This window comes from Poecilia reticulata, linkage group LG6, assembly GCF_000633615.1.
Source record: "Poecilia reticulata strain Guanapo linkage group LG6, Guppy_female_1.0+MT, whole genome shotgun sequence".
In the NCBI taxonomy this organism is placed as follows: Eukaryota; Metazoa; Chordata; class Actinopteri; order Cyprinodontiformes; family Poeciliidae; genus Poecilia; species Poecilia reticulata.
The window spans coordinates 28,144,723-28,170,253 of NC_024336.1; the positions used below are offsets into that span (position 1 = coordinate 28,144,723).

At 37.4% G+C, this 25,531-nt stretch overlaps 2 protein-coding genes and 1 long non-coding RNA gene across 6 annotated transcripts in view; 2 read left to right on the plus strand and 1 right to left on the minus strand.

Annotated features, from left to right (window-relative positions):
* The window catches only part of pik3c2g (phosphatidylinositol-4-phosphate 3-kinase catalytic subunit type 2 gamma), a 23,034-nt gene extending 3,009 nt beyond the window's left edge, over positions 1–20,025 (plus strand). Inside the window, exons 1-33 of one of the 2 annotated variants that reach the window (XM_008411927.2) lie at positions 174–268; positions 1,412–1,848; positions 2,028–2,107; positions 2,978–3,129; positions 3,478–3,592; positions 3,695–3,806; positions 4,601–4,671; positions 4,815–4,878; positions 4,964–5,089; positions 6,699–6,729; positions 6,993–7,173; positions 7,267–7,392; positions 7,498–7,626; positions 8,522–8,636; positions 8,945–9,078; positions 9,160–9,348; positions 10,514–10,607; positions 10,702–10,796; positions 11,760–11,940; positions 12,045–12,152; positions 12,606–12,698; positions 14,380–14,509; positions 14,584–14,720; positions 14,804–14,973; positions 15,839–15,995; positions 16,084–16,193; positions 16,276–16,444; positions 17,252–17,370; positions 17,760–17,856; positions 17,948–18,008; positions 18,490–18,569; positions 18,666–18,791; positions 19,188–20,025. In XM_008411927.2, the coding sequence (XP_008410149.1) occupies positions 1,495–1,848; positions 2,028–2,107; positions 2,978–3,129; positions 3,478–3,592; positions 3,695–3,806; positions 4,601–4,671; positions 4,815–4,878; positions 4,964–5,089; positions 6,699–6,729; positions 6,993–7,173; positions 7,267–7,392; positions 7,498–7,626; positions 8,522–8,636; positions 8,945–9,078; positions 9,160–9,348; positions 10,514–10,607; positions 10,702–10,796; positions 11,760–11,940; positions 12,045–12,152; positions 12,606–12,698; positions 14,380–14,509; positions 14,584–14,720; positions 14,804–14,973; positions 15,839–15,995; positions 16,084–16,193; positions 16,276–16,444; positions 17,252–17,370; positions 17,760–17,856; positions 17,948–18,008; positions 18,490–18,569; positions 18,666–18,791; positions 19,188–19,349 (4,068 nt within the window). In that variant the 5' untranslated portion in view covers positions 174–268; positions 1,412–1,494 and the 3' untranslated portion in view covers positions 19,350–20,025. Of the gene's footprint in view, positions 1–173; positions 269–1,411; positions 1,849–2,027; positions 2,108–2,977; positions 3,130–3,477; positions 3,593–3,694; positions 3,807–4,600; positions 4,672–4,814; positions 4,879–4,963; positions 5,090–6,698; positions 6,730–6,992; positions 7,174–7,266; positions 7,393–7,497; positions 7,627–8,521; positions 8,637–8,944; positions 9,079–9,159; positions 9,349–10,513; positions 10,608–10,701; positions 10,797–11,759; positions 11,941–12,044; positions 12,153–12,605; positions 12,699–14,379; positions 14,510–14,583; positions 14,721–14,803; positions 14,974–15,838; positions 15,996–16,083; positions 16,194–16,275; positions 16,445–17,251; positions 17,371–17,759; positions 17,857–17,947; positions 18,009–18,489; positions 18,570–18,665; positions 18,792–19,187 lie in introns of those variants that run through there. The other variant, XM_008411928.2, reaches the window with a different exon arrangement.
* Positions 20,026–20,090: 65 nt separating this feature from the next.
* LOC103466390 (1-phosphatidylinositol 4,5-bisphosphate phosphodiesterase zeta-1) overlaps positions 20,091–25,531 on the minus strand; it is a 24,220-nt gene continuing 18,779 nt past the window's right edge. For all 3 annotated transcript variants that reach the window (XM_017305107.1, XM_008411925.1, XM_017305106.1), the window contains exons 11-12: positions 23,144–23,293; positions 20,091–22,941 (exon numbers count right to left, since the gene is read on the minus strand). In XM_017305107.1, coding sequence (XP_017160596.1) covers positions 22,862–22,941; positions 23,144–23,293 — 230 coding nt within the window. In that variant the 3' untranslated portion in view covers positions 20,091–22,861. The remainder of the gene's footprint in view (positions 22,942–23,143; positions 23,294–25,531) is intronic.
* Positions 24,301–25,531, plus strand: part of LOC103466389 (uncharacterized) — a 5,912-nt gene continuing 4,681 nt past the window's right edge. Inside the window, exons 1-2 of the long non-coding RNA XR_533940.1 lie at positions 24,301–24,391; positions 24,749–24,840. This is a non-coding gene — a long non-coding RNA (uncharacterized LOC103466389). The remainder of the gene's footprint in view (positions 24,392–24,748; positions 24,841–25,531) is intronic.

Sequence of the window (25,531 nt, forward strand, 5' to 3'; positions counted from 1 at the left end):
CCCCAGGTAAATGTATTTGAATCTGTAGGATTCTGAAGTTTGTTTGGGTAGTTTTTAAATGACGTGTTCAGTGGAAGGGGGGTGGTTGTGTTTAGGTTTCTCCAGCAGAGGGCGGGTTGTTGAGGATGAGTTGGGCTGAGGGGTGGAGGGGGGGGAGGGCTGAGGCGCTCAGCAGGGAGCAGCAGTACAGGTCGGACTCGCTCAGCATGGCTTCAATCGGGAATTCACCTCCAATAAGAAGGGCTGTCAATACATCAGACCTCTAATCGTAAGTTTTACCTTACAAACAGTCTCTACTTTGTAAAACATTAACTTCCACATCTCATAAGTCGACCAACATTAAACTGTGGTCTCTGTTAAATCTTCTTTTTGACATGTTGTTACTTTTGTTTTGTAGGGTTGTTTTTACAGGTTAGTCGCAGTTTTGTTTTGAAGAGTTTCAGGGTATTTCCAGAAACTTATCGGCGCGGTCTGGTGGATTTCCTGCTAGGATTTGAAATCTTGTTAATGATTACAGCAACATAAACCTTCAGGTTGTCAGTAAAGCTGCTCATAAAATGGCTCTCTCAACTTTCCTGACGGTAAAAACACAAAATCTTACCAAGTTTTTTGGTCATTTAGTCCAACTATCTTAGTTCACTTAAAATAAGACAAACATATCTTAAAAGTAACTTTTCAGACAGATATAGAAGCTTGTTATGGGTGAATAATTCCTGAATGTTGGTTCAAAATTACTAATCCACTGGCAGATTATTTAACTTATAAAAAGACATTTTCCCATGTTAAAAGTGAAATAATCTGCCGATCGAACTAAAACTTTTTTCACCTATATTAAGGAAATATTGACTTAAAAACAAGCTTATATTTCTTGTTGAAAAGTTACTTTTAAGTCAGGTTTGTCTTAATTCTAGTTTATTAAAATATTTGCAATGGAAACTAAACGTAAAATACTTGGCAAGATTTTATGTTTTTACGGTGCTGCAATACGTTGCCAGCTCTAATGTACACTGCAAAAACACAAATCTTATTTTAGATCCCTTTTCTAATGTAAATATGATAATACACTAAAATTAAGTCAAAACAAACTTACAAATAACTTTTTTTTAAGTCCCAATAATTTGTTAATATTGGTTTTAAAAGGTTGTCATCCTGCTGGTAGATTATTTCACTTAGAAAAAATTATTAGAAAAAATTATTATTATGAGTTAAATAATGTGCTAGTAGTAGCAGTAGTTTTATGTTTTAATGACTTATTTACTTAAAATGAGCTAAAAAGTGACTTGTAAGTTACTTTTGTCTTAATTAACATGTATTAAGTTATTTGATCTAGAAAGTGGACCAAAAATACTTTGGTATGATTTTGTGTTTTTGCAGTGTAATTCACTCTGATTTGTTTTGTCTTGTCTTTTAGCTCCTCATATTGTTTTCTAATGAAGTGAGGACCAGCAGAGAAGCTTAAACACCGTCAGCCAAAGCCTAAAAACCAGAAATCATATGGATGATCAAGGTGAATCCTTCACCACGGACGAGCCGAGTCCTTTGAGAGACGATTTGATGATTGATTATGAATCCATTCATGGTGCTCAGCCTAAGTATGAGACCATGATTCCTGGGGTCGCTCTGCAGCCTGGACCTGCAGGAAATCCCAACCAGCGGATCCGGGACGGCGCTCCACCACCTCCACCAAGACATCGGCTTCCGACTATCCCCACCGAGGTGCGGCGTGATCCGCCCCCTCTGCCGCCGCGCAACCCGCCGCCTGGAGACCGCAGCAGAAATCGGTTTTACTTCGATCTTGACCAGCGTACTCATAAACTGATGCGATCCAACACAGAAGTACACAATTATGTGAGTATGCTTAATGAATGCACTCCTAAAGTAAAGCTGCAGTATGCAACTTTTATTTTAAAAACTATTTTTTTTACACATTTGTTGAAACTGTCACCATGTCATGACTGTTTATATGAGTTGGTAGTATCTACTTTACTCAATTACAAAAAAAATAACTAAATGTTCTTCACGTTTAGGATCCCTGGGCTATCAGGCTGATAGACTCTCCAGAAGGCAGCACCAATAATCTGGCTGCTTTCAGCAAAGCAACATCTCAGTAAGACACATCAGTGCAGCTTTTGTAGTTTCCTGCTGTTCTTCACACTCAAAAACAAAAAATCGTACCAACTGTTTTTGTCTAGTTTTTAGTACAAATATCACAATATTGAAATATATTAATATTTTGTCTTAATATTAATTAAGACAAAACTAATTTACAAGTAACCGTTCAGCAACATATAGAAGCTTGTTTTATCTTAATAATTCCTTAATATTGATGTTAAAGTACATATTATTTCACATATAATATGGGGAATATGTCTTATACGTTCATTGCAAAAACACAAAATCTTACCAAATCTTCCTGCTTATAGTACAAATATCTTAGTACACTTGAAATAAAACAAACTTAACTTACAAGTAGCTGTTCAGCAAGATATATGAACTTTGTTTTTTTTTAAAGTAAATACTTCTCTAATGTTGATGAAAAAAATACTAGTACAACAGGCAGATTATTTCACTTAAAACAAGATATTTTTCCCATACATGTTATGAACTAGCACTTTTTTCATCTTAAATCCAAACTTAAATCTAACTCGTATATAACTCATTTCTTTCTGAAAAGTTACTTATAAGTAAGTTTTATATTATTTCAAGTGTTTTAAGATGTTTCCTCTAGTAACCAAGATTTTATTAGATTTTATGTTTTTACAATGAGAAATAATCTGTCAGAAGAACTGGCATTCTTTCATCAATATTAAGGAATTATTGGATTAAAACAATCTCATATCTTGCTGAAAAGTTACTTGTAAGTTAGTTGTCTTATTTAAAATGTACTAAGATATTTGCTCTGTGCAGGTTGTGAAGGTTAATCATTTCTTTAGTCATGTTTCATACTTCAGACTGTTTTCTTTGGCTTCTCCATCAGGTTGATGTCACGATACAAGCACACCGACTGGATTCACAACTCGGGTGTAGTATGGGGCCGACTGTTAAATATCCACCCTGCGCTGCTGCAGCAGGAGGTTAAAGTCACTATATCCGAGAACGACGACATCAAGCTTCCCATTCCCACCCCAGGTAAAGTCCCTGTCATCACAAATGGGCTGCAGCTAACGGTTATTTTACTAATCGACTATTTTTGATGATTATTCGGATAAAAAAAGTCAGCATTCTGCAGATTTTTCATTTAATCTCTTAACTCATTTTTATACAATATTATAAAAAACATTAACAGATGCAAACAAACAAATAAGTAACTGTGTGAGTGAGTGAACTAGCTAGCTAGCTAGCTCACAACGTTGTCATTATCGGTAGCTAGCTAACTTGATTGCTAGTTAGTTAGTTAATTAAGACCTGAACTGAATTATTATACTCTTAAAAACACAGATTGTCCATTGTGTAACCTTTACTTTATTTTTTAATCAGTGAACAAGAAGGTGAAGGACCTAATAGATGAATACTTCAAGTTGCTCGACCGCACCGCTGACACAAGCAGGGATTATGTTTTAAAATTTTGTGACTCTGAGGAGTTCCTCACAAAGTGAGTCTGTCTCTGCTTTTTGTTTATGTCAACAATGTTGATTTTTTTCATAGATATATAGTTAAATTGAGCTTTTCTGAATTCACATTGTTTTCTTTGTAGTGAAGAATTTATTGGCATGCATGAGAGAGTGCAGCTGTTTTTCAAAACAAAAGAGGCGATCAATCTTCGACTGGTTCGCGTAAACAATCTGCACCGCCATCTTGCCAGAGATGTGAGTCGATTTAAATTCCCTTCCTGGTCGGGCTGACGGTTCAAATGATTGCCCATCAAGGGTCGGGCTTATCTTTAATCTTGAAATTCTGCTCTTGCAAACACAAAGAAACCAGAATGTCGCCATCAGAGTGATTGTGGCTGTAAACCTCCACCCTGATTATTTTAAAGCTTTGTTTTGTTTACACATGCTTTCATAAATGCTGGTATTTAAGATCCAGAAAGAACTGGATCTTAAATATTAGATCCAGTTCCAGTGAATGAAAACTGTTTATGCCGAATGGGAACGCATGAGGGTTTATTCTGTATAAACAAAATTCACTTAATTTGTATTTTTTTCTTCATTTATTTCAAACAAGTTTTTAAAAGCAAGAAATCAATTAGAGAAAATGTGCATACGTAGCTAAGATCGAAACATTTAGCTTATCACTACTCTTCTGTTTGAGAAGGAGTTGGAAGACGTGAACACTTATTTAATCCTTCCCTTTATCGCAATGTATTACTTACTGATTCAATAGTTATCAGAAATTTGTAATTAAAACCATGTTGTGGTATTCATATTCCTGTTCAATACACTGTGCTAAAGAACAAACAAATAACTTATATTACATAAAGAAAATTATTACAAAGAAAATCATAAGACAAGAAAATCTACAGACCAATAATAATAATAATAATAATAATGAATGACAATTGTAAATACACAGAATAACAATAATTACCAACTTTTTTCCAATGTACACATAATTCATAATTCTTAAACTTAGCTATTTACATCTGTTACTGTTTTCTCAGGCTGCAGATGGTAAAACTGAATGCAGTCTGCACCAGTTCCTGCGGACTGTCAGCGTCCACTGCACCGCAAAGTGAGATTAAAACATACTTTAACAAACAACATACTGTCCATTTCTTGTTTGTTTTCGGTAGCTGCGTCAAGCGTAGCTCAAGTCAGCCGCTGTTTGCACAAAACAACCAGGCTGACGTCTGTGTGTGTTATATCATTCCTCAGGTTGAGCATGGGGAATGTGCTCAGTGCCTTCAACAAACATGTGAACGAACTCTTGAGCACTAAGGTATGAGGAAAGAACCAGTCTGGTCTCTATTGCCTTCATGGAAAAGCTTCCATTTTAATGTTTGAAGTCTTTATTGTGTCTGCAGTGCAGTAAGAATATCCCTCTGGTTGTGACGAATGTTCGCGTCATCAGTAATCTTCTATCTGGGCTGACATGTCAGGAGCTAGAGGATGCCATTGGTGCCCTTAATCGAATCAGTCATGTAAATATGGTAGGTGTTTGCCACACATTTGGCATGTATGTTTTGGCAGTATTATGCTGAGAGTTGAGGGGGAGATGATGGATGCTGCTAAAAGCGGAGTATTCCTGGAAGAAAACCTGTTACGCTTCATTTTCTCTGAGCATGAGTCAGCACAAATCATTACGCTATTTTTATCTATTTCCTTTGTAGAAGCTTCCAATGCAACCAGACAATGGTGTGGTTTACACTTTATTCCTGGGTTTCCTTCAGTTGTAGGTCTGACCTGAATAATAAACCGAAAATTAACTCGCACCGAAATTTCTGACGATGAGCAACGTCATTTTGCCCATGTCGGTATTTTAGGTGTTTTTAAAAATTGAAATGAAAGTTGTTTTTGGCTGTGCATTATGAAGGCCACTGTAGATAGAAAAAACTGGGGAATACATTTCCACTAATTTATTAATCTCAGAAATGTTCTGGAAAAAAATTAACATTTCTGAGTTTGAAAAGTAAAAAAAAATCTGAAATTTTAAGATTAATCTCAGAAATTTTCTAGAAAAAAATATTAAATCTTCTTTATGACTTTTGGAACTCGTGAAATTTTCAAATATAAAATTTTTGACTCTTAAAACTGAGAAAATGTTTCTACAGCAGAGAGACCAGAAAGCCATCACTTGGCAATGAGTGTGATTATCACGATGGTGTATTAGTACCGTCGTAGATAGAGAGTAAAGGAGGGAGTAAATTTCCACCTTAAAAACTCAGAAAATTTCTATTTAATCTCAGAAACTTTCACTTTCTCAGAAAGTGTCAAAAGTCGAAAATGTTTGACTTTTAGAAATTTTCTGAGCTTAAAAAATTTTAAATGTTCAACTTTTTTGAAGTTTTTTGGGGAAATTTTCTGAGATGAACCTAAAATTATCTGAGTTTTTTTTATGGGAATTTAGTCCTTTTTCTTTATTAACAATTCCCATAATACACTGCATCAGTGTGTAGCTCCGTAGGCTCTGTTCATGCCCCTTTAAGACCCTGATAGTCACGTGACTCCGCCCCCTCCAGTTAGAAGCGAGAGACAAAGAGGATGACCACACTTTAGTCCAGTAGGTGGCAGTAAATGTACCCTCAGTTGGTTGCCTCCACCAATAAAATACAAAAGAAGAAGAAACTGAAGTTGAGAAAATGGAGAAACTTTCAAATGTTGAAGCGGCGGCAGTGGAGCTGCTCACTTCCAAAAAAACCTTCAGCAACATTTTGGATTCAGCAAGGACATTTGGAAGTTAAGCAATTTTATACTTCTAAACTCCTTCAGTCGTGCTTATTTATCCAATAACACTTAGCAACTAAAAGTGCGCATTTTCTTCATTTATTTGCAGACGCTGTAGTTTAAAAGTCAGTTACAGTAGCATTTAAAATAACCGAAAACTGATACAGGGGAATCATACCATTGATATCGGCTGTGAAGTATTGTTATCGAAGTGAACTGCTCACTATATCATGATATTGATTATGGATCAGACCAGACCAGCCCAATGGGATGATAATGATGTCACACAACACAGTCCACAGCTTATAGCTGCTGTATGACATAATATGTCATTAATCGCCTGTGCATAGTTACAGTACATATTTCTCTTTACAGAACCAAGAAGAAATGATGGAGTGTGAAGCTGGTGAGTCTCTGCAGAGGCAGAGTTGTCTGTATGTGAATGAAAAGATATTTACAAAGCAGTTTTTAAAGAGTTTAATTAAAGTTGAATTGATGTTTAACGAAAGGAGCAACACAAATAAATAAATCAACACAGAAATGGTCCATTAGACACACAAAACAATGTTCTTCCATATATTAATGGTTCTTTTCTAACATTGATTCAGAACTAGAAGATGTTTTAGTGAGGTTGTTTAAAGTTTTGACCCGTTCTGTTTCTGATTTCAGCCTTGGTCATGCTCTACGGGGCTCTGCTCAAAGTGCTGCAGATATATTTTGACAATTTCCAGTCAGACTTCAGATCCCACAAACTTATCGGCACACCCCAAACCGATGATGTCGATAAAAATCAGGAGATTTTGCAGTTCAGCATAATTTCCGTCTACAAACTAAACCCGAGCTGGCTGACGTATGTTCACGCTCAGACTTATTCTCCTTCATCCATCCAGAACAGAAACTAATAAGGCACAAATCTTTATTTTTTACCTTTTGACAATTACAGTAATTATGAAAGTTTCTCCGTTTCCTGTGACTTGACATACGGAGAACAAAAGATCTGTGAGACCGGTGTTTCGGAGAATATCAGCACGGCCTTCTCGCAAGGAAACAACATCTGCTGCAACCGCCTGTAAGGGCCAGAGTTCATAACGATTTGAGGGATTTTTTTATTTTAAATGCATATTTTGAAAGATGAAAAACACTCAGAAGGCTGCTTGTTGTTTTTAAATTTCAGGATGGTGTTTCCTATTCGAGTCAGTGAGTTGCCATATGAGAGCATGCTGACATTTCGCCTTAAAGGCACGAAGCGAGGGAGAAACCCAGAACTTTTAAGCTGGGCTGTTCTGCCCCTGTACAGCGACAGGTAGGTTTACAGATCGTGAATAGTCCTGTAAGCCGTTACTAACCTCAAAAAACGTAAAAGTAGGGCTGGACAATATGGCTGAAAACCGCATCATGATATAAGAGCTTCATGTCGGTCGATATTGATAATAATTAGTTCTTTAGTCCTAAATATCTGAAATAATGCCAAATTGGTGGTGTGATCTTTCCTCTTTTATCCAGTTTTCACTAAAGACCATTGTTGCTAGGTAACTAAAGAACTAGAGAGTTGCTAGGTAACCAAAGAGTGATAGAGTTGCTAGGTAACCAAAGAGTGAGTTGATTCCACCATCCTAAGCTGGCAGTGAGAAATTGAGCCGCTAAAGGCTTCCCTCTGCCTGCATTTCCCAGAATGCCGTGCGGTTCTGGGTCAGAGTTCAGTGAAATCATTGAATATTCTACCAGACCTATCATCTACTGATACTGATCACGTCTCTTATCGCGATATTTATTATCGATTTATCATCCAGCCCTAACTACCTGACCGATCACATGTTTAAAAATGTTAATGTTTTGTTAATTTTCACATTGCTCTGATAAGGCAGAGGGATATTTTCAGAGTGTTATAATTAAACTAAAAGTTTCTGCCATTGAGTCCTCAGTCAGTTGGCAGAAATCTCCGTCTTAGTGAGGAGATGTGGTTGACCCTGTTGCTAGGTGTGACCCTGTCGTCTAGGGACTGTGATTGGTTGATGCACCAAGCAGAATAAGACACAAGAAACCAAATGTGATGAGTTGACAGAAATTAACCAATAGCCAATACAGTAGCCCTTTTGTTGTAGGACATTTTTGTTCACAGAGACTTCATAATTCATTTTATTAGTTTTTTTTTCTGTTTGTTGAATGTAGATTGTACTTTTTGCTCTGTGTCTGTTCAGGACTTTGGTAAGAGGAGCTGTCCTGCTCAGCATGTCCTCTCTTCCTGAGCTGCCGTTCCCTCCGTCTCCTGCCCTGTCCGACAGCCACAGGCAGCCCAAAGACGTCATACTGCAGGTGAGAACCGGGCAGCACAACCTCACACCGACTCAATACGGAAGACGACACTAAGTTTTCTCAGAATTTTGACTTATTTGTCAAAATTTTGACTTTTTACTCAAAATTCTGACTTTATTCTGCCTTTAATCTTCTGTGTAAAAAGTCATAATTTTGACTTCAATCTCAGAATTCTGACTTTTTACCTAAGAGATAAAAAAAAAAGCCAAAATTACGAGTAAAACATCAGATTTCTTTTCAGTGGCCCTAACCTTCCTCTCTAACTGAATGATCAAAACACCTCCTCACATATTAATCTTGTTTTACAGCTTGAATTTGACGACCAGTGTGAGTGGGAATACCACAGACCCATCGCTCTTCCTGGCTTGATCAACTTTACTCATCCTTGTGATGAAGTGCAAAGGAAATTATCAGACATCTCCAAAAAGTACTGCCTCTCCTTGTAAGTAGCAGCATCAGGAATTCAGGCTGGGTTTTGTTGTTTTTACATAAACCCTTCACAGATTTCTCTTTGCATCATCAGCCTGACACAAAATGAGAAGTCTTTCCTGTGGGACAAACGTTCCTGCAGTGACAAAGGAAGCACGTTCCTCCACCTTCTTCTCGGTGGCGTCCCCCGGTGGCATCCTGAGGACTTGACAGAAATCTACACGGTGGTGGAGAACTGGCCCATTCATCTGCCAGAGGAGGCTCTCTTCCTGCTGACGCCCAGGTAAACAGAAACACGACGACTTTACAGAAAATGGAAAACAATATGCCTCGGTTGGTTTTTAATTCTTACCTGAAGACTCGGGCAACACGAGCGAGTTTCTTACCTGGTTTTGTTGTGGGGTTGAAACACGTTTCTAATCAAAACGCACTTGAACTGAAACGATTCATCTAATTAATCATGACGGATCGATTATTGAAATAATTGCCAACTAATTTGGTAATTGATTAATCGTTAACTTGAGTATATAGATTCAAAAAGATATAATTTGCTGAAAGAATAACATATTCAGAGCAGTAATTAAGCCAAAACTGTATAAAAATTTATAATTTTGCATTTAAGATAAAAACACTGTGAAATATGTTTCAGTCAAAACTTCAAAGATCAGAAGAATTGTGTCTGAGGATGAACCAAACTAATGGAAGTTTCCAGATTTTCTCCTGATATCATGGCAGATTTTTTTTATGTAATAACATTATTTTTAATCAAGTTGTTCCACTTAACTTGGATGATTTGAAATTATTTATGACTAAAGCCATAAAATCATCTCCTGCTCTTCCACAAATAGTTTGCTGCGATGCAAAAACACAAAATCTTACCAAGTACGTTTGGTCTAGTTTCTGTGGCAAATATTTTAGTACATTTAAAATTAGACTAACTAACTTACAAGTAACTTTTCTGAATGATGTAGGAGCTTGTTTTGATGAAAAAGTTCTAGTTTCACCAGCAGATTATTTCACTTGTATCGAGACATTTCCCCCCAGATTGTAAGTGAAATAATCTGTCAGTGGAACTAGAACTTTTTAAAAATATCAAGAAATTATTAACTTAAAACAAACTCTGATATCTCACTGATAAGTTATTTTAGTTTTATTTCAAGTGTACTAAGATATTTTCACTAGAAACTAGACCAATATTACTTGGTAAGATTTTGTTTTTAAATGTCTCACATTGAAGAAAGTAACAAGTAAAATATCACTCAATATCATAAGTTTAGTCTGATTAAAGGCCTCTTGTTACTTTTAAATGTTACTTTTATAGATTGCAAATATTGTTGTGGTATTTCATGCAGTTCTAGCCTTACTGACGTAGAAACTGTTCTTAGCTAAGAAACCTGCCATCCTGTTAAAACGTATGTAAATCTTGTTTCTTAAAACTTCTCTTTCAGTTTTCCAGATGAAACGGTCCGAAAAGCTGCGGTAGATTATTTTGTTCAGATTCCAGATGGAGAGCTGGAGTTGTTTCTGCCACAGCTGGTCCAGGTAAAGAAAGTAACACAGAACGTTTTCAGAGTTTACAGAAAGTTGTCAGATATCGATAACTGAATAACCTTTTTGTTTTGTTTTGTTCTTAAAGGCTCTGAAGAGCGAGTGGAAGCTTGACGGGCCTCTGGTGACGCTGCTGTTGGACCGATCCCTGAAGAACATACGGATTGCTCATCAGCTGTACTGGTCAGTCGGACTTTAAGCACAAGGACTTTGATTATGTGTTAAATTAAAATTAAAATAAGATGTTTTCTACTTAGATAATATATTTCATTACAAGAAGCAGCTGTGCACACATTGTGCCTGATCAAAAATTGTACAGGACTTAAAATGTCACACTGGTTAGATCCAATATGATTAAGAAAATTAGGAACCAACAGAACCTGCACTGAAAAAAAACAAACATTTGGTTTAGTTTTTAGTGCAAATATTTTATTACACGTTAAATAAAACAACACAAGTAACTTTTCAGCAAGATATAGGCATTGTTTTAAGCCAATAATTATTTTTATATTGATGATAAATAACATGGGGGAAAATGTGTTGTTATAAGTTAAAACTCTTAGTGGATCTAGTACTTTTTTAAAAATCAATTTTAAAAAAATTACTGAGAACTAGCGCCTATATCTTGCTGAAAAAGTACCTGTACATTCATTTTGTCTTATTTCAAGTGTACTAAAATATTTGAAATAGAAACTAAACCAAAAATTGTAATCAACCCCAAAATGTTTCACTGATGACACATTTTTACCAGCCAACTTTGCGTTACAGTAACTGCAATATTTAGCTCTATCTGAAAAATTCCAACTGTTTCTGAAAGGGGAAACATGCGCTTTCCAGCCAATATCAGGTTATTGCAGTAATTTCACTCCCACCGTTGCAGGAAGCACGTTTTACTGTTTTAATAGATGGTAAACTGTAAATAACTGCTAGATATTGAAAGTTTCAGTTGCTATGAAGAAATGGGCAAAAGTATTTACTCACAGACCATTTAAAGAACTTTGTACAATTAAAATAAGAGAAAATATCCAGGTGGAGATTTGAGACTTGGCCTTCAAGCGTTAATCTAAATGTTTTTGGTATTTATATGTCAAACTCTGTTTTTCCAGATCCCTTTGTTCACATGTTATGATTTAAATATCCCGGCAGGCTGCTGGAGGATACCCACACTGACTGCTACTTCCAGAGCTGGCTGAGTAAAGTCCAGGCTGCCTTGATGCGCTGCTGTGGCCGAGCGCTGAGGAAGGAGCTGGAGCACGAATCCCATCTGGTGCAACTTCTCGTTCAGGTGGCCCAAAAAATTTACTCTGCCGACAAGCCTCAACGCAAGGTTTGTAAGAAACATTTAAAGTTGCCTTTTATCAGAGCGGTAAAATAGTTGGTTACGTATTTTCTTTGGTTTTATATTTTTGCACCATTTGATTCTTTTTGCAGAATGTTTTGGACAAAGAAAAGGGAGTTATTGATGAGTTTTTCAAAAATGGCGTCACCTGCCGTCTGCCTCTAGATGCTGCAGTCAGTGTGAAAGCTGTCAACTTGGATGTAAGCATGCAAAAACACAACATCTAACCAAGAGGGTTTGGTCTAGTGTCCAGTCTAAATATCTTAGTACATTTGAAATAAGAGAATATTAATGTAGAAGTAACTTTTTAGCAAAATATAAGAGCTTGTTTTAAGTAAATAATGCCATAAAATTGTTTCTTAAACAGTACTAGTTCCACTGGCAAATTATTTCACTTAAAACAACTAATTTTTCCCCAATTATTGACTTAAAGCAAGCTGTTATCTTACTGAAAAATTACTTGTTCTTTAATTATCTACTATTTGAAGTGCATTAAGATATTTGCACTAGAAACTAGACCAAGAATACTTGGTCTAGTTTCTAGACCAAGTATTTGCTGCAAAAACTTTAGAGTTTTTGCAGCACCACATGATGCTGCGTATCATCTGCAGCGTTTTGCCGTGGTTTTTACTCCTCTGTGCTTTTTTTTGTAGAAATGTAAGTTCTACAGCTCCAACGCTGCTCCTCTGGGGGTGACATTCATTTGTGAAGACTCTCTGGCTAAAACCACCAGTGTCATTTGCAAGGTTAGTGACGATCATAAACTTCCACGGCAACAAACTGCTTTTTGATATCTCTTATGGTTTCTGCCTAATTTCTCTTTCAGTTCTCTCACTTAGAGTGAAATTGAGACCACAGTGTATTTAAAAAGATTCAGATCAACACTTTCTCAGTCTCAGTAGTTTACTAAAAAAATGTCTGTTTTCAGGAGAAGCGCCTGTCTTTGTTGCAGATTTTACAGCTTTCCAGCAAATGTCTGCCATTTGACTCTGGTGTGTTTTGTGTCTGGCTGTTTGACAAGATTTTTATATCATCATAACTCCTAATAATGGCACAACACAAGTTGAATTTAGCATAGTTTGCCCCTGGTAAACCTGTTTTTTTAGGCTAACGTTTGCTTACGTGATATTTCCTCTTATACATTTAACAAATGTATTACCAACCTGAACTTTGTCGCTGTTCATTTGGTGAATGTTATCTGAATTTCTCCAGCTGAAAATGTCATGGATTCACTGAGGTTCAACATATTTCTGTCTGTCTGCACTTGATTTCGTTGTGGCTTTTTCGAGCATCCAGATGTGGTACCCAAAAACTATGTTTTAAAACTGAAATTGAATGTTTCTTTACCTCCATTTGGGTTTCTGCTGATTCTAAAAACAACCCAAGTGCTTAAAAATAACACCCAGCCGGTTAGTGTTAAAAAAAAAAGTTAATGGTTTTTTTTGGTATCTGGAAAACGAGCCATTTCAAAAACCTCCAGAATGTAATGTCACAAATTAACCCTCACCTAACATGCTGGCTGAGAAGGCCAGCATGTTACCTAGCAACCCCTATAAAGTTCCGCATGTCACCTAGCAACCCAAGCTGAGTTCCAGAACGTTTGGTATGTGCTGTACAATATCCACTAAAGAGACGAGTGTTTTGTTGTTGAATTCACACAGTGGAGCCAAACTCATTTTCATATTAAAAATCTGAATGTTCTTAAAGGGCCGATTGTGCCAGAATGTATTGATAAAATATCGTTAAACAGCTGTTTGTTTCAGCATTCAACAAGTATTTCTTAAAATTAAATGATATTGAACATCTTTTCACACTGATCAGTCCATCCAGGATTTCTTGATTGTTTTTGTCAGATTTTGTGGTGTTAATTTAGAAATATTTGTAAAGAATTTTTACGATCTTTGTACTATTGTGTGTTGTTAAATGGGACTTTTTATTGATCGCCATATTGGTCACAGACTATAACTTGACATCACTCAAACCCAATGCTTTTAGCAAATTTTGAGAGAAATTTGCAGTAAAAATCTGAAACAAATGTGGAGGCTTGATTCTGTTTGAATGCTATGAATTTGTGAAAAACTGGAGGGACTTATTGATGTAGCTTGGAGTCTAGAGGGCCACATTAAAAGCTACAGTGGGCCAGATTTGGCCCCCAGGCCTTGAGTTTGACACACGTGACTTAACACTTGCGCATCTGTTTGCAGCCATTTCCATGCAGGGTAAACGTTGTGTTGGGGGCGTGGCCATCAGCAGCTTATTTGAATTTAAAGTGACAAGACGCCCTAAAACAGCTCAAAATTGGCAGATGTGACCAGACTGAAATCTCACTGTTTAAGAATGATTTTGTGCAAAAAAATTTAATGAATATATTTTGTTATTTGTTATTTTTGTTATTCTGCTCACATTTACACACAATCTGATTTTCAGACGGGGGACGACCTGCGTCAGGACATGCTGATCCTTCAGATAGTCCGTGTGATGGACTGGGTTTGGCTCCAGGAGGGGCTGGACCTGCAGATGATTACGTTCCGGTGTGTTTCTACCGGCAAAGCTCAGGGTAAAGGACTCTTATTGGCTTATTATTCCATGTTTTCTGAGATTGTCCTTAATTATATTGCTTGTGATCATCAGGTCTATTGGAAGTTGTACCAGACGCCGTGACGCTGGGAAAGATTCACCAGCAGTGGGGTGTGAGTGGGACGCTTCGAGTCGACACGCTGGAGAAATGGTTCCACATGTTGAACAGAACTAAAGAAGGCTACGAAAAGGTTGAACCTTAAGGCAATGCGGACGTTTGACCGTTAGGTATATCTGCTGTCAGTTTGTTTCAACCTTCTGCTGTGCCATGCAGGCGGTGACGAATTTCATCCAGTCATGTGCGGGTTGGTGCGTAGCCACCTTCATCCTGGGGATCTGCGATCGCCACAATGACAACATCATGCTGAAGCACAGCGGACACATGTTCCACATTGACTTTAGCAAAATCATGGGGAACCCACAGAAGTTTGCAAATATACCCAGGCAAGTTGGTGGAAAAGGGAATGTAGTGGGGATAATCAGGGCCGGATCTAGAAGGATAAAGGCCCCTGGACAGAGCCAGTGTTGATGCCCGAAACAAAGAAAAAAAAAAGCTTTGTACTCATTAACAGACAGGCCTACACATCAGCAGGAGGTCTGTAACAGCTCACAGCTACATGTTGGTCCCAAAAAGATGTACTATAACGTCAGAATTTTAAAATAGAGTATTGTATAAAGAGATTGTTTATGTGTAAACGCACAAATATGCATGCAAATTGACTTCAGAAAGAGCCTGCAAGCTGACCTTTAAACTGCTGCTGGTTGCTATGGTTACTCACCTTTCTCTTGCTGTTTCAACATCATCCAGCTTGTTGTCACAGAACAACAACTGTTTATGAAAGCGTGGTAAAATACGCTGTGCAAAGCAACATTTAGTTTTGCAATTACTAATAGCAGCCCTGAACAAGGATGGAGAACCAACAAACATTTAGCTTCGTGCTTTGCCAGGAGGAGAGACGTGATCTGCACTGGCTGCAAGTTGTAAATCATTTAGTTAGCCTAATTGTAGATAGTTTCAATAATTAGAGTATTCTTGCTTACTTTCTGGAGGCGACATGCGCAGTACACTGGATGCTGACTCAGGGTGATGTCGACTGATAATCCCTCTATATGTAACAAGATTAAAACTCCACACTTTATATGGCCCTTTGAGTTTTATATAAAGTGTAATGTTTGTTAAACCTGCATTTATTGCACAAACTGCCCCTGTTCGCCCTGTCTAAGGTCCTGCCCAGGGGTTGATAATTATAAAACAAAAGAATACAGAGACATAATAAATCTGCAAAATTCTTTTCTCACATGACATCAGGGACAGAAAACCCTTCGTTTTCACGTCTGAGATGCAGCACTTCATCACGGGCGGCGGAGAGAAGCCTCAGCGCCTGCATCACTTTGTGGAGCTCTGCTGTGAAGCTTATAACATCATCAGAAGCCGCTCTGCTCTCATACTCAGCATGTTGGAGCTGGTAAGACCTCAAACACACAAACATCTTCATCAAAATGCCGACGGTCTGTCTGAGAGCACCAGAACCTTAAAAATGTGGATTTTTCCAGCTGCTTTCTGCAGAACTCCCAGAACTGAAGGACTTCAGTGACTTGCAGTTCGTCCTGAACAACCTCAGACCTCATGACACAGACCTAGAAGCCACTTCCTACTTTACCAGGTAACATTATCACCTCAAATGTAATCCCAGGATGTATATTTTGTCTGCTGTTGTGCTAATCAAGTGATTGACTCTGCTGTAGAAAAATCAAGGAGAGTATGGACTGTGTGGCTGTCAAGTTTAACTTCTTCACCCACACCATGGTTCAGCCAAAGAAACAAGACACGATACGCCGGCACAGCCTTCCTGGAACCAACACCAACATCCAGAAAGTCGTCATCCAGGACTTTTCTGTCAAGGGACGAGTTGTGGTGAGGCCAAATGTTGGTTCTTTGTGTTCTTAGCATCACTGAGTGTGAGCTTTGTGTTACATCCTGACACCCCAGGAAAAAAGAGGAGCAAATTTTGACCAAAAAACCCAAAAATATTTTTAGCTTAAACTCAAGATTTTTCTAGAAATCCTACAAAAGTTGAAAATTTGTGAAGAAAAAGCTCAGAAATTTTCAGATTTATCTGAGAAATCCTAAAAAAAAATAAAAACTTGGAAATTTCTTTGCTTGAAAAGATAAAAAGTTGCAATAAAAATTCATTTCAGAAATTTTCTAGAAAGAAATATTCGATCTAAAGTGCAGAAATTTTTTTGATTTTTTCTGATTAATTTCTCAGATTAATTGCAAAATGTCAGATTTATTTATTTTTTGACAGAAATTTACTCCTCGTTTTCTGTGTCTAAGGGCTGACAGTTCCTGTTGCAGTAATAACCCTGCTCATTGTCGAGTGACGGCTTCCATGTTTGCTGTAGAAACATTTCTAGGAACACGCTGAGCTCATAAAGCCTGTTTTCCTGGTGTAGAGTGGAGTGATCTTGGTATTTGTGGGCGTTTTGCTGCTCTTTGATCAGAAGAGGTTTTCTTATGACAGGTTTAGTCATTTGAAGGCTCAGAGATTTGCTTGGTTCCTTTTCCCACAAGAACATTTACACAAAAACATCAGCTGGTAATATTTTAATCCTGTCAATCTGTCTGTCTGCAGCAACAGCCTCTGGCTTATACTAATTCTCTGTATTCAATCCCCATGCAGCTGCAGACTGTTTTTGTGTGTCTGTGTGTGAATTGCAGACCTTCAACCTGAGAATAACAATTGATGACGGAGTTTTGACGAGTCAGAAGACATTCAAGGAGTTTGAACTGATCCACCAGAAGCTCCAGACATACTTCATTGAATCTAAGCTGCCGCAGTGAGTAAAAGACAAACTATACTGCAATTCAAACTATACTAAACTTACAAGCGACTTTGCATGAATATATAGCTGTTTGGTTTTAGTAAATAATTCCTTAATTCTGATGAAAAAGTACTAGTTCATCAGATTTTATTAGAAGTTAATAATCTGCCATTGGAAGTAGCACTTTTTCTTCAATACAAAAGAATTATTGACTTAAAATAAGCTCCAATATCTTGATCAAAAGTTAGCTTTGTCTCATTTCAAGTATACTAAGATATTTGCAATAGAAACTAGACTATTAGCATGTGGTAAGATTTTATTATTGCAGTCCATTTTTTGTTTTACTACTTGTTTTTGTATTGACTAATGTTAATTAGCTGACCCTTTTTTTTTATCTCATTAAGGTTTCCGAGCTGGTATCAAATGTCGTTTACCCCACAGAAGAGGAAGGCTCTGCTGAATACTTACTTAAAGCAGCTCTTTGAGGGGCCATGCAAGGGAGTAAGTGTCTAATCCAGTCTCAAGATGGTTTTTCATAATCCTCCCAAATCCGTATTTCTTACTTTGAAACGTCTCGTTGTGTCACCTGCAGGATGAATATGTGTGCAGCTTGTTTCTAGACGGTCCCAATGCTAAAACAAATGTGGGAACAGGTAATATCAAAGGGGATCTATTATCCAAAATTCACATTTTGTATATTTTATACTTCCATTTGGGTTTCTACTACTTTTAAAAGCAGCAAAGGTGCTAAAAAAAGGAACCACCCCAGACATTTTTTGGTAATATAATAAACTAATGCTTTTTGGTGGCCCTGTATCGTCACAAATCAGTCCACTTAGCTGCTAAGAGAATTTCCAGCACGTTTGGTCAGCTGGTTTAACTGCTGTGTGCACTGTACAATGGCTGCTGGAAAAGACAAGTACTTTGTTGTTGACTTACTGTTCAGAAACTACTTGCTGGATTCTTGTTAGTTGTGCAGGAGTCTCCACTTCTGCTTTTCAAAGATGTACGGTTGTATAATTGGAAAGAAAGAGTAATGAACATGTTTTGCATTGCCTGTAGACCCACCCTAACCTTCACAGCATAACTGAAGACTGATGGAGAGAGGTCTGATGTAAGCTCTGTGTGTTGCAGGAGACGATCCTCAGATCCAGCTGCGTATATCGTACTCAAACTGCAAGCTCTCTGTGTTGGTGAAACACCTGCAGAACATCGTTAGTTTGCATCATTCTTTGTACAGAGTTGTGTGTTCTGATGAAATATCGTAAAACAGGCTCTAATGGGTTCTCTGCTGTTGTGCTGTTTGACAGAAGCTGCCAAATGGTTCAAACCCTGATGCCTACGTGGTCACGCGGCTGAGACCAGACCCTGCGCAGACCTCCAAGAGGAAGACAAAGGTGGTCAGCAACAACGACCACCCGACTTTCAATGAGCTGGTAAAGTTCACCCTGTACAGTACTGGGAAAGGATCAAATGAGAAACATTAACTTAGAATGACCAAAGTCCTCAACATATGATGTGTCATAAAGTCCATCCAAGTCATGATAAATCAATTATGGCAATATAATTGGTTTATCAGGGTAAAAAAACCAAAAAACATCTTGAAAACATGGCCGTCATACTGAAATTCAAGTGCCTAATTGGACAGATGAGAATGTTAAAAAACGCATGTTTTGAGTGAGGATGCAAATTTTTATGCTTGTAACCAGACATGAAATATTTTTACAGTAATATGCTGAACTATAAGGCTGTTCAGTATGTGAAACCCTCACTAATGTAAGTGTATTAAACAAAACAACCTTTATGTAAACAAATCTGCCTCATTCTCACAGCTGGAGTACAACTTTATCCCGCTGCTGGATGGGATCACGCTGAAGGTGACGGTGAAGAGCAGAAATGCCAGGAAGACATTTGTAGGTGCAACCAGTATTAAACTGGAAGAAGAACTGCTGGACAGGAAGATGTGGTTTCCCCTGGGGAACTGTGTGATCTGACCCCGAGGACTGCACTGTGAGCCTGCCGCCAGCAGGGGGGGCCAGCACACTTACTGTATATGTTTTATTTTAATGTTATTTTTTAGTCAAGGCAGGGAAATACAGGACACTATCCATAAGAAATCATATAAACTATATTTATCTACAAAAGCTATGTTAACCTACCTCCAGAATTTAAAGCACTGACTGGCTGGGAGTTTTGGCTAAAGTTATGTTAAAAATGCATGTTTATGGTTAAATAAACCAAATCATCTTTTTAAAAAAAATTAATTTAGATCAAATTAAAATTATAGAAATGATTTATGAAGGAAAGAGCGTAGTGCCCACATTTCCCTCTAGACCTCAGAGCTACAGAACGTCAAGATAACATCTGTACACTTAAATATTATTTCATCGGTGAAAACAAATCAGTTTTAGTTCTGTACTGTTAAAATTAAAACAATGTGAAAAGATGCTAAATATAATTTAATCCTAAGAAGTTCAAACTGTAAGCTGTAATATTTCAACAGTTTGTCAATATGTAGTTGTTGTGACATTGTGACCCAACCGGACCTTTGAAGACGATTAGGGCCACTGGAGGAAAAAAGATCTTTATTCTCAGAATCTTGACTTTGGATCTCAGAAGATTAAAGTCAGAATTGGGATTAAAGAGAGAACTGACATTAATCTCAGAATTCAGACTCTTTTCTCAAAATTCTGACATTTTTCAGAATTCTGACTTTGGATCTCAGAAGATTAAATTCAGAATTCTGAGATCAGGTAGAGAATTCTGACATTAATCTCAGAATTCTGACAATTTCTTTCTCAGAATTTTGAATTTGGATCACAAAAGATTAGTCAAAATTCAGAATTCTGAGGTTAAAGTCAGATTTTCTTGTTGTTTTCCTGTTTCAGTGACCCTAGGCCTCTTCCAAATAGGGGACATTTATAATCTGGATGTTGCCCTACATGAAAATGGCTGCCATGCCCGGCACCCTGCTTCTGCTTGTTGTCTAGTTTTTTTGTTGTTGTTTTTTTTAAGTGAGTCAAACTAGAGACTTTATGTGTTTTTATGTGACAGATTAAGAGTGAAGGGGTGCGTCAAGATGTCTGCTTCTTACCTGAACAGGCATGTTGGTCCCTCCAGGCTGCATGTCCTTGACCAGTGGAATTAGAGGCGACTGTGTGAGCAGGATGACAACTCAGCATCTCAGGCCGGAGGGGCCGAGTTAACACTCAGCCCGCCTCCCTCTCGCTCCATCCACTGTTTTTATCCATCAGTGGCATTTAAATACAGCCGGGCACGCGCATGTTCACGCAGAGGCAACCAGAGCACCGACTCTGACCGACATGCACACTCGCTCCTGCCGGGCCAAACTGGGTCTTCGTGTTATCTTGATGCCATTCCTGTCCTGACAGGCCTGCTGACCCGTACTTTCCTTTTACCTCATTTAAAGGATTTAGTGACGAACGGAGATGGAAATAGACTTCCCTGCACTGGATTCAGCTCAATAATGTATATACCTCTTTGGAGACTATTTATAATATTCCCTGACGGGTTTCTCGAATGGAAATGGAACTGGTTGCTATTTTTTGATGACTGCGGTCATGTAGCGTTATTAAAATCTGTGTCACTCACCACTGTCAGCCCTGATATGTGAAAGCAACAGAACACAGACACATTTGTTGGCACCTCTGGTGTTAAAAGCTCTAAAATAAACGTATCTGTTGCCGCAGCCGCAGCAGCAGCATAATCTCACTGAAAACATTACATGAAGTCGACCTTTACTCAGCGGGGAGGAAAAACAATCTGTGTTTAGAAATAAATGTTGTCTTTTTTTAAGTTACTGTAAAAGACCATTTGACAATAGGACACTTTTCTGTTTTGAAGCAGAAAGGAGAGCAAGTTTTTTTTTACTATTCTTCTACACACAGTCTCCCTAGGTCAGCAGTGTCCAAACGTTTTGCTAAAAATATCAAGTTGAAAATACTCAGGGACACAAAAGTTAGTTTTTCTTTTCATTAAGTTACTTTATATGAACTTCTCTCTCTTTTTTCCACACAGTATTTTAAAGGTGACATATTACTTCCTTTAACGGGTTAGGACATGTCTATGCAGTTCATTACATTTTTGCACAAAATCATTCTTTGATGATGAGTTTTATGTCTGCTCAGATCTGTTGTAGGACCTCTTGTCACTTTAAATCCAAACAAGCTGCTGGCAACGCCCCCCAACTCGATGTTTACACTTGCACATAAAAATGGTAGCAAGCAGAAGCACAATTATACAACTGTATATCTTTGAACAGCAGAAGTTGAGCCTCCTGCACAATTAACAAGAATGCAGCCAGTGTTTTCTGGTTGGTAAGTCAACAGCAAATTGCACAAAACATGCAGGAGCGTCGCTTCTGTTGCTAGGTGACAGGCGGAATTTTGCTGGGGTTGCTAGGTAATGGGCGGAACTCTGCTGGGGTTGCTAGGTAACGGGCTGGGCTGCGCAGTTAAAAAGACAAGAAAAAAAAAACATTCAATGTTCCAAATATTTGGGGTTGATGATCTTTGTCTATATTTTTCTGTGTGTGTTTTCAGCAACAACATTCAGCTCACTCAATGGTTGAGCTCAAGTTTAGTTTTCAGTAAAATTCACCAAATGTTTTTTCAGCTCAAATCACCAACTTATTAAATTAAAAGCAAAAAAAAAAAGTTTGATTAAAGATGAAAACTTTGTGTTGTACCTTACGTTTTTCATTTTAAGGCCTCAAATTAATGAACATTTGCAGCTGATTTTTTTTTTTTTTTTTTTTTTTTACTTGTTTCTGCATCAACTGCCTGAGTTTGTAAATTACTTTTTTTGGTACTGGGACAGATGAGCCTTTTTTTCTATCTAAATGCCTAACAACTTGTGCCCATTGGTTGTCATGGAGATTTGATGAAGGTTTCATCCAGCCTAACTGCTAAAGGAAATGTCCCTCTTGTCGTTTATTATTTAAACCCCAATAAGGAAGTTTATTGAAACTGTGAATCACTTAAAAGTATAAAAATGTGAAACTGATTTATGCTGGGGACAGTAATTGTGCTAACTGTGATTTTGTTAAAAGCAGTAATTTCTTAACGTGGGATTTTTTTTCCTCTCTAGTGAAAAGACTCAAACTAAAGTTAGAATTGTTTTAATGAATTCAGCCTGAGATTAGGCTCCAAGAAAACATGAAGCTCAAGTTTGTTGTTTTTGTAGTTCATGTTCAAGGTGATTATTGGACGAAAATTTGTGTGATTTAATATATGGATTAATATTGATTACCAAAGAAATTCAAGCAGTACGCAATCAGTTTCTTTTCTTTTTTCTGTAACTGTTAGCCATCAGTAAAAATAGACATTTACATATTTTGTCAATAAAATTTATATTTATATATCAGAAAATCATGCATTGTGTAACTTAATTATTGATATTTTGTTGCTCTTATTGGGTGCTAGATAATCCATCCATCGTTGTATCTAAACTTTTTGTGTGAGAGAGAGTCCATCTTGGATTGATACTAATACGAAACCAACACGAAGAGAGAAGCCGGATCCAGACTGCATCCTTGTCGGGACAGGAGAGGCACCCAGCGGTAGCCTGGAGGAGGTTAGGGGGCAAATGAAGTTACATCAAACAGGCAGATAAGACCATTTCCATGTTTTTAAAAATCCGTTCCGCAGAGCGTAGCCCTTAGCTGTGCTGACACTGCGAATGTCAGGCAATGATGGACCAACAGTGTTATCTGATATAATCTCCCCACAGCCACTTAAAGTCTCACCCCTTCTGCCCTGTGGCTCACCTTTCTTCAAACTGGTGAAGGGCATCGTGTACTGGCCCACAAACTCGCTCTTGAAGAGGGTCGTCTGGTCACGCACGCAGAAGCGGACGAGGCAGAGCTCGGGGACGGTGATGCTGAAGTTCATGTCGGTGTCCCAGCGTGGAGTCATAGCTGGAGCAGGAAAAATCACCATTATTAGCTTCACAAAGGTTTCACTGACTTATTTGTAAAACACATTTCAGCAACAGGGCAGCTCAAAGTGTTTTATGTCATAAAACACAAAAATAAACACCATATAGTCAATACACTGCAAATCTTACTAGGCCATTTGGTCTAGTTTCTAATGTGAAAATTTTTATATACTTGAAATAAGAGAACAAAATTAAAAGCAACTTTTCAACAAGATATATAAGCTTGTTTTAGGTCAATAATTCCCTTATATTGATGAAAAAGTGCTAGTTCCATTGGCAGGTTATTTCACTTACAACTTGGGAAAATAAATGTCTTGTAAGTGAAATTATCCACTAATGGAGCAAGTACTTTTCATCAATAATACAGAATTATATCATCCTTAAACAGTTACTTGTAAGTTAGCTTTGTCTTATTTCATGTGTACTAACATATTTGCACTAGAAACTAGACCAAAATTACTTGGTAAGATTTTGTGTTTTTGCACAAAATCTTACCAAGATTTATGCAGTAACTTATATCAGTTACTGCATTACTGATATAATGCAGTAATAGCCACTGCATTATATCAAGTGTCATTTTTAAAATACACATTAAATATTTTGGTCAATGTTCCATTTATTATGCTTTAAAAGCAACTAAACAGGTGAGTTTTTAGTTTTGATTCAAAGAAGGTTTCCGCTGTTTTGCAGTTTTCTGGAAGTTTGTTCCAGATTTGTGGTGCTGCTCCTTTGTGTTTGGTTCTTGTTCTGATTCTGGGAAGTCAGAACCACAAGACCTCAGTGGTCTGGAAGTTTGATACAACATCGGAACGTTAATGTATCAAAGTCTGTAATGTCTTAAATTCATTAAGCAAAATAAAAGTTGGCTTTAAAGCTGGGGTGTGTAAGTTTTTTTTCTATATGTTTGTTAAATCTGTCACTATGTCGTGAGACAGATAATAAATGAAAAACAATTGAATGAGTCTGTCTTTTTTTCAATGCTAACGACAGAAACACAGATCATCACAATGGAGCCATGACTGCTAAGGCTAATTAGCATGGCCACCGGTGACGGTGGATAAATGGTTTTCCGGTCACGGTAAGTTCTTTCTCGGCTATTAGCACATTAAACCGGGTGTATCTGAAGACGATTGACACAAGAGCCTCCTGCTGGCTCTTTTTTGAACCGGAACCGGTGTATTTCTTCAAACGTCAATAAAGCACTGGGAGGAGGTCGAGAAGCTTTTTCGCAGATCATCTGTCTGATTTTATACTGTCGTGACAGTTCTAACAAATATGTAAAAAAAAAATAAATAAATAAAAGTTACAGGACTTAAATTTTGTCAGGCAAAAGTTTAGACATTTTTATTGCGTCCTGTGACTCGAGGCAGTTGAGGCTACCGCTAACTAGCTGCTAATATATGCTAGGGAGCTAACTAGCTTTTTGCCTCTGAAGGACATCGACAAAGGACGATGAAGGACAGCGACAACCGAAAGTCATCGCCACTCGGAGTGAAACTGAACACACAAGAAGACAATAAAACACAGGTAGGAGATGAAGTGTTAAGAACCATAGGATATCATATAATACCAAGTTTTTGGCTGGTAAAAATTTGCTAGTAAAAACTCAGAAATTATGAAATGAAGACATTTTCTAGAAAAAAAATAGGAACATTTTGAGTTTGTCTTGAAACTCAAAAAATAAACAAACGTTTAACATTTTTGACTTTTCAGATTCAGAAATGTCCTTGCTTTTTTTTCTAGAAAATTTCTGTGATTAATTAAAAAATTTCTGAGTTTTTTCTAGCAAAAATTAAAACATTTTCTAGCAAAAATAATTTGCTAGAAAAACAAAATTTCTTGTTTTGTTTCTAGAAAATTCCTAATTAATTAAAATTTAAATTAATTCCTGTTTATAATTCACAGATCCAGTATGAACTAATTCTCATTTATCAGTGCACATTTTTAAAGTAGTTCCTCAATCTGTCTCTCTTGGATACGGTTAAAATGTTTTGCTGCAGCCATAAACCTTCAAAGAAGTAGTGGAAATAATGTGGGGAAAAAAGACAAGAAGAAGGAAGAATAATCATAACTAGAAAATTCCTGCAGAAATTTTAAAGGGGCATGCCAAAGTGTGCCCGTCGGCTTTGACGCAGTGTTATGATGTTAAAAATTAGCATTAATGCTAAAGAAAGCTGCAACGTAGTCAATTAACTGTGGAGAGGCAGAAGCATGTTGA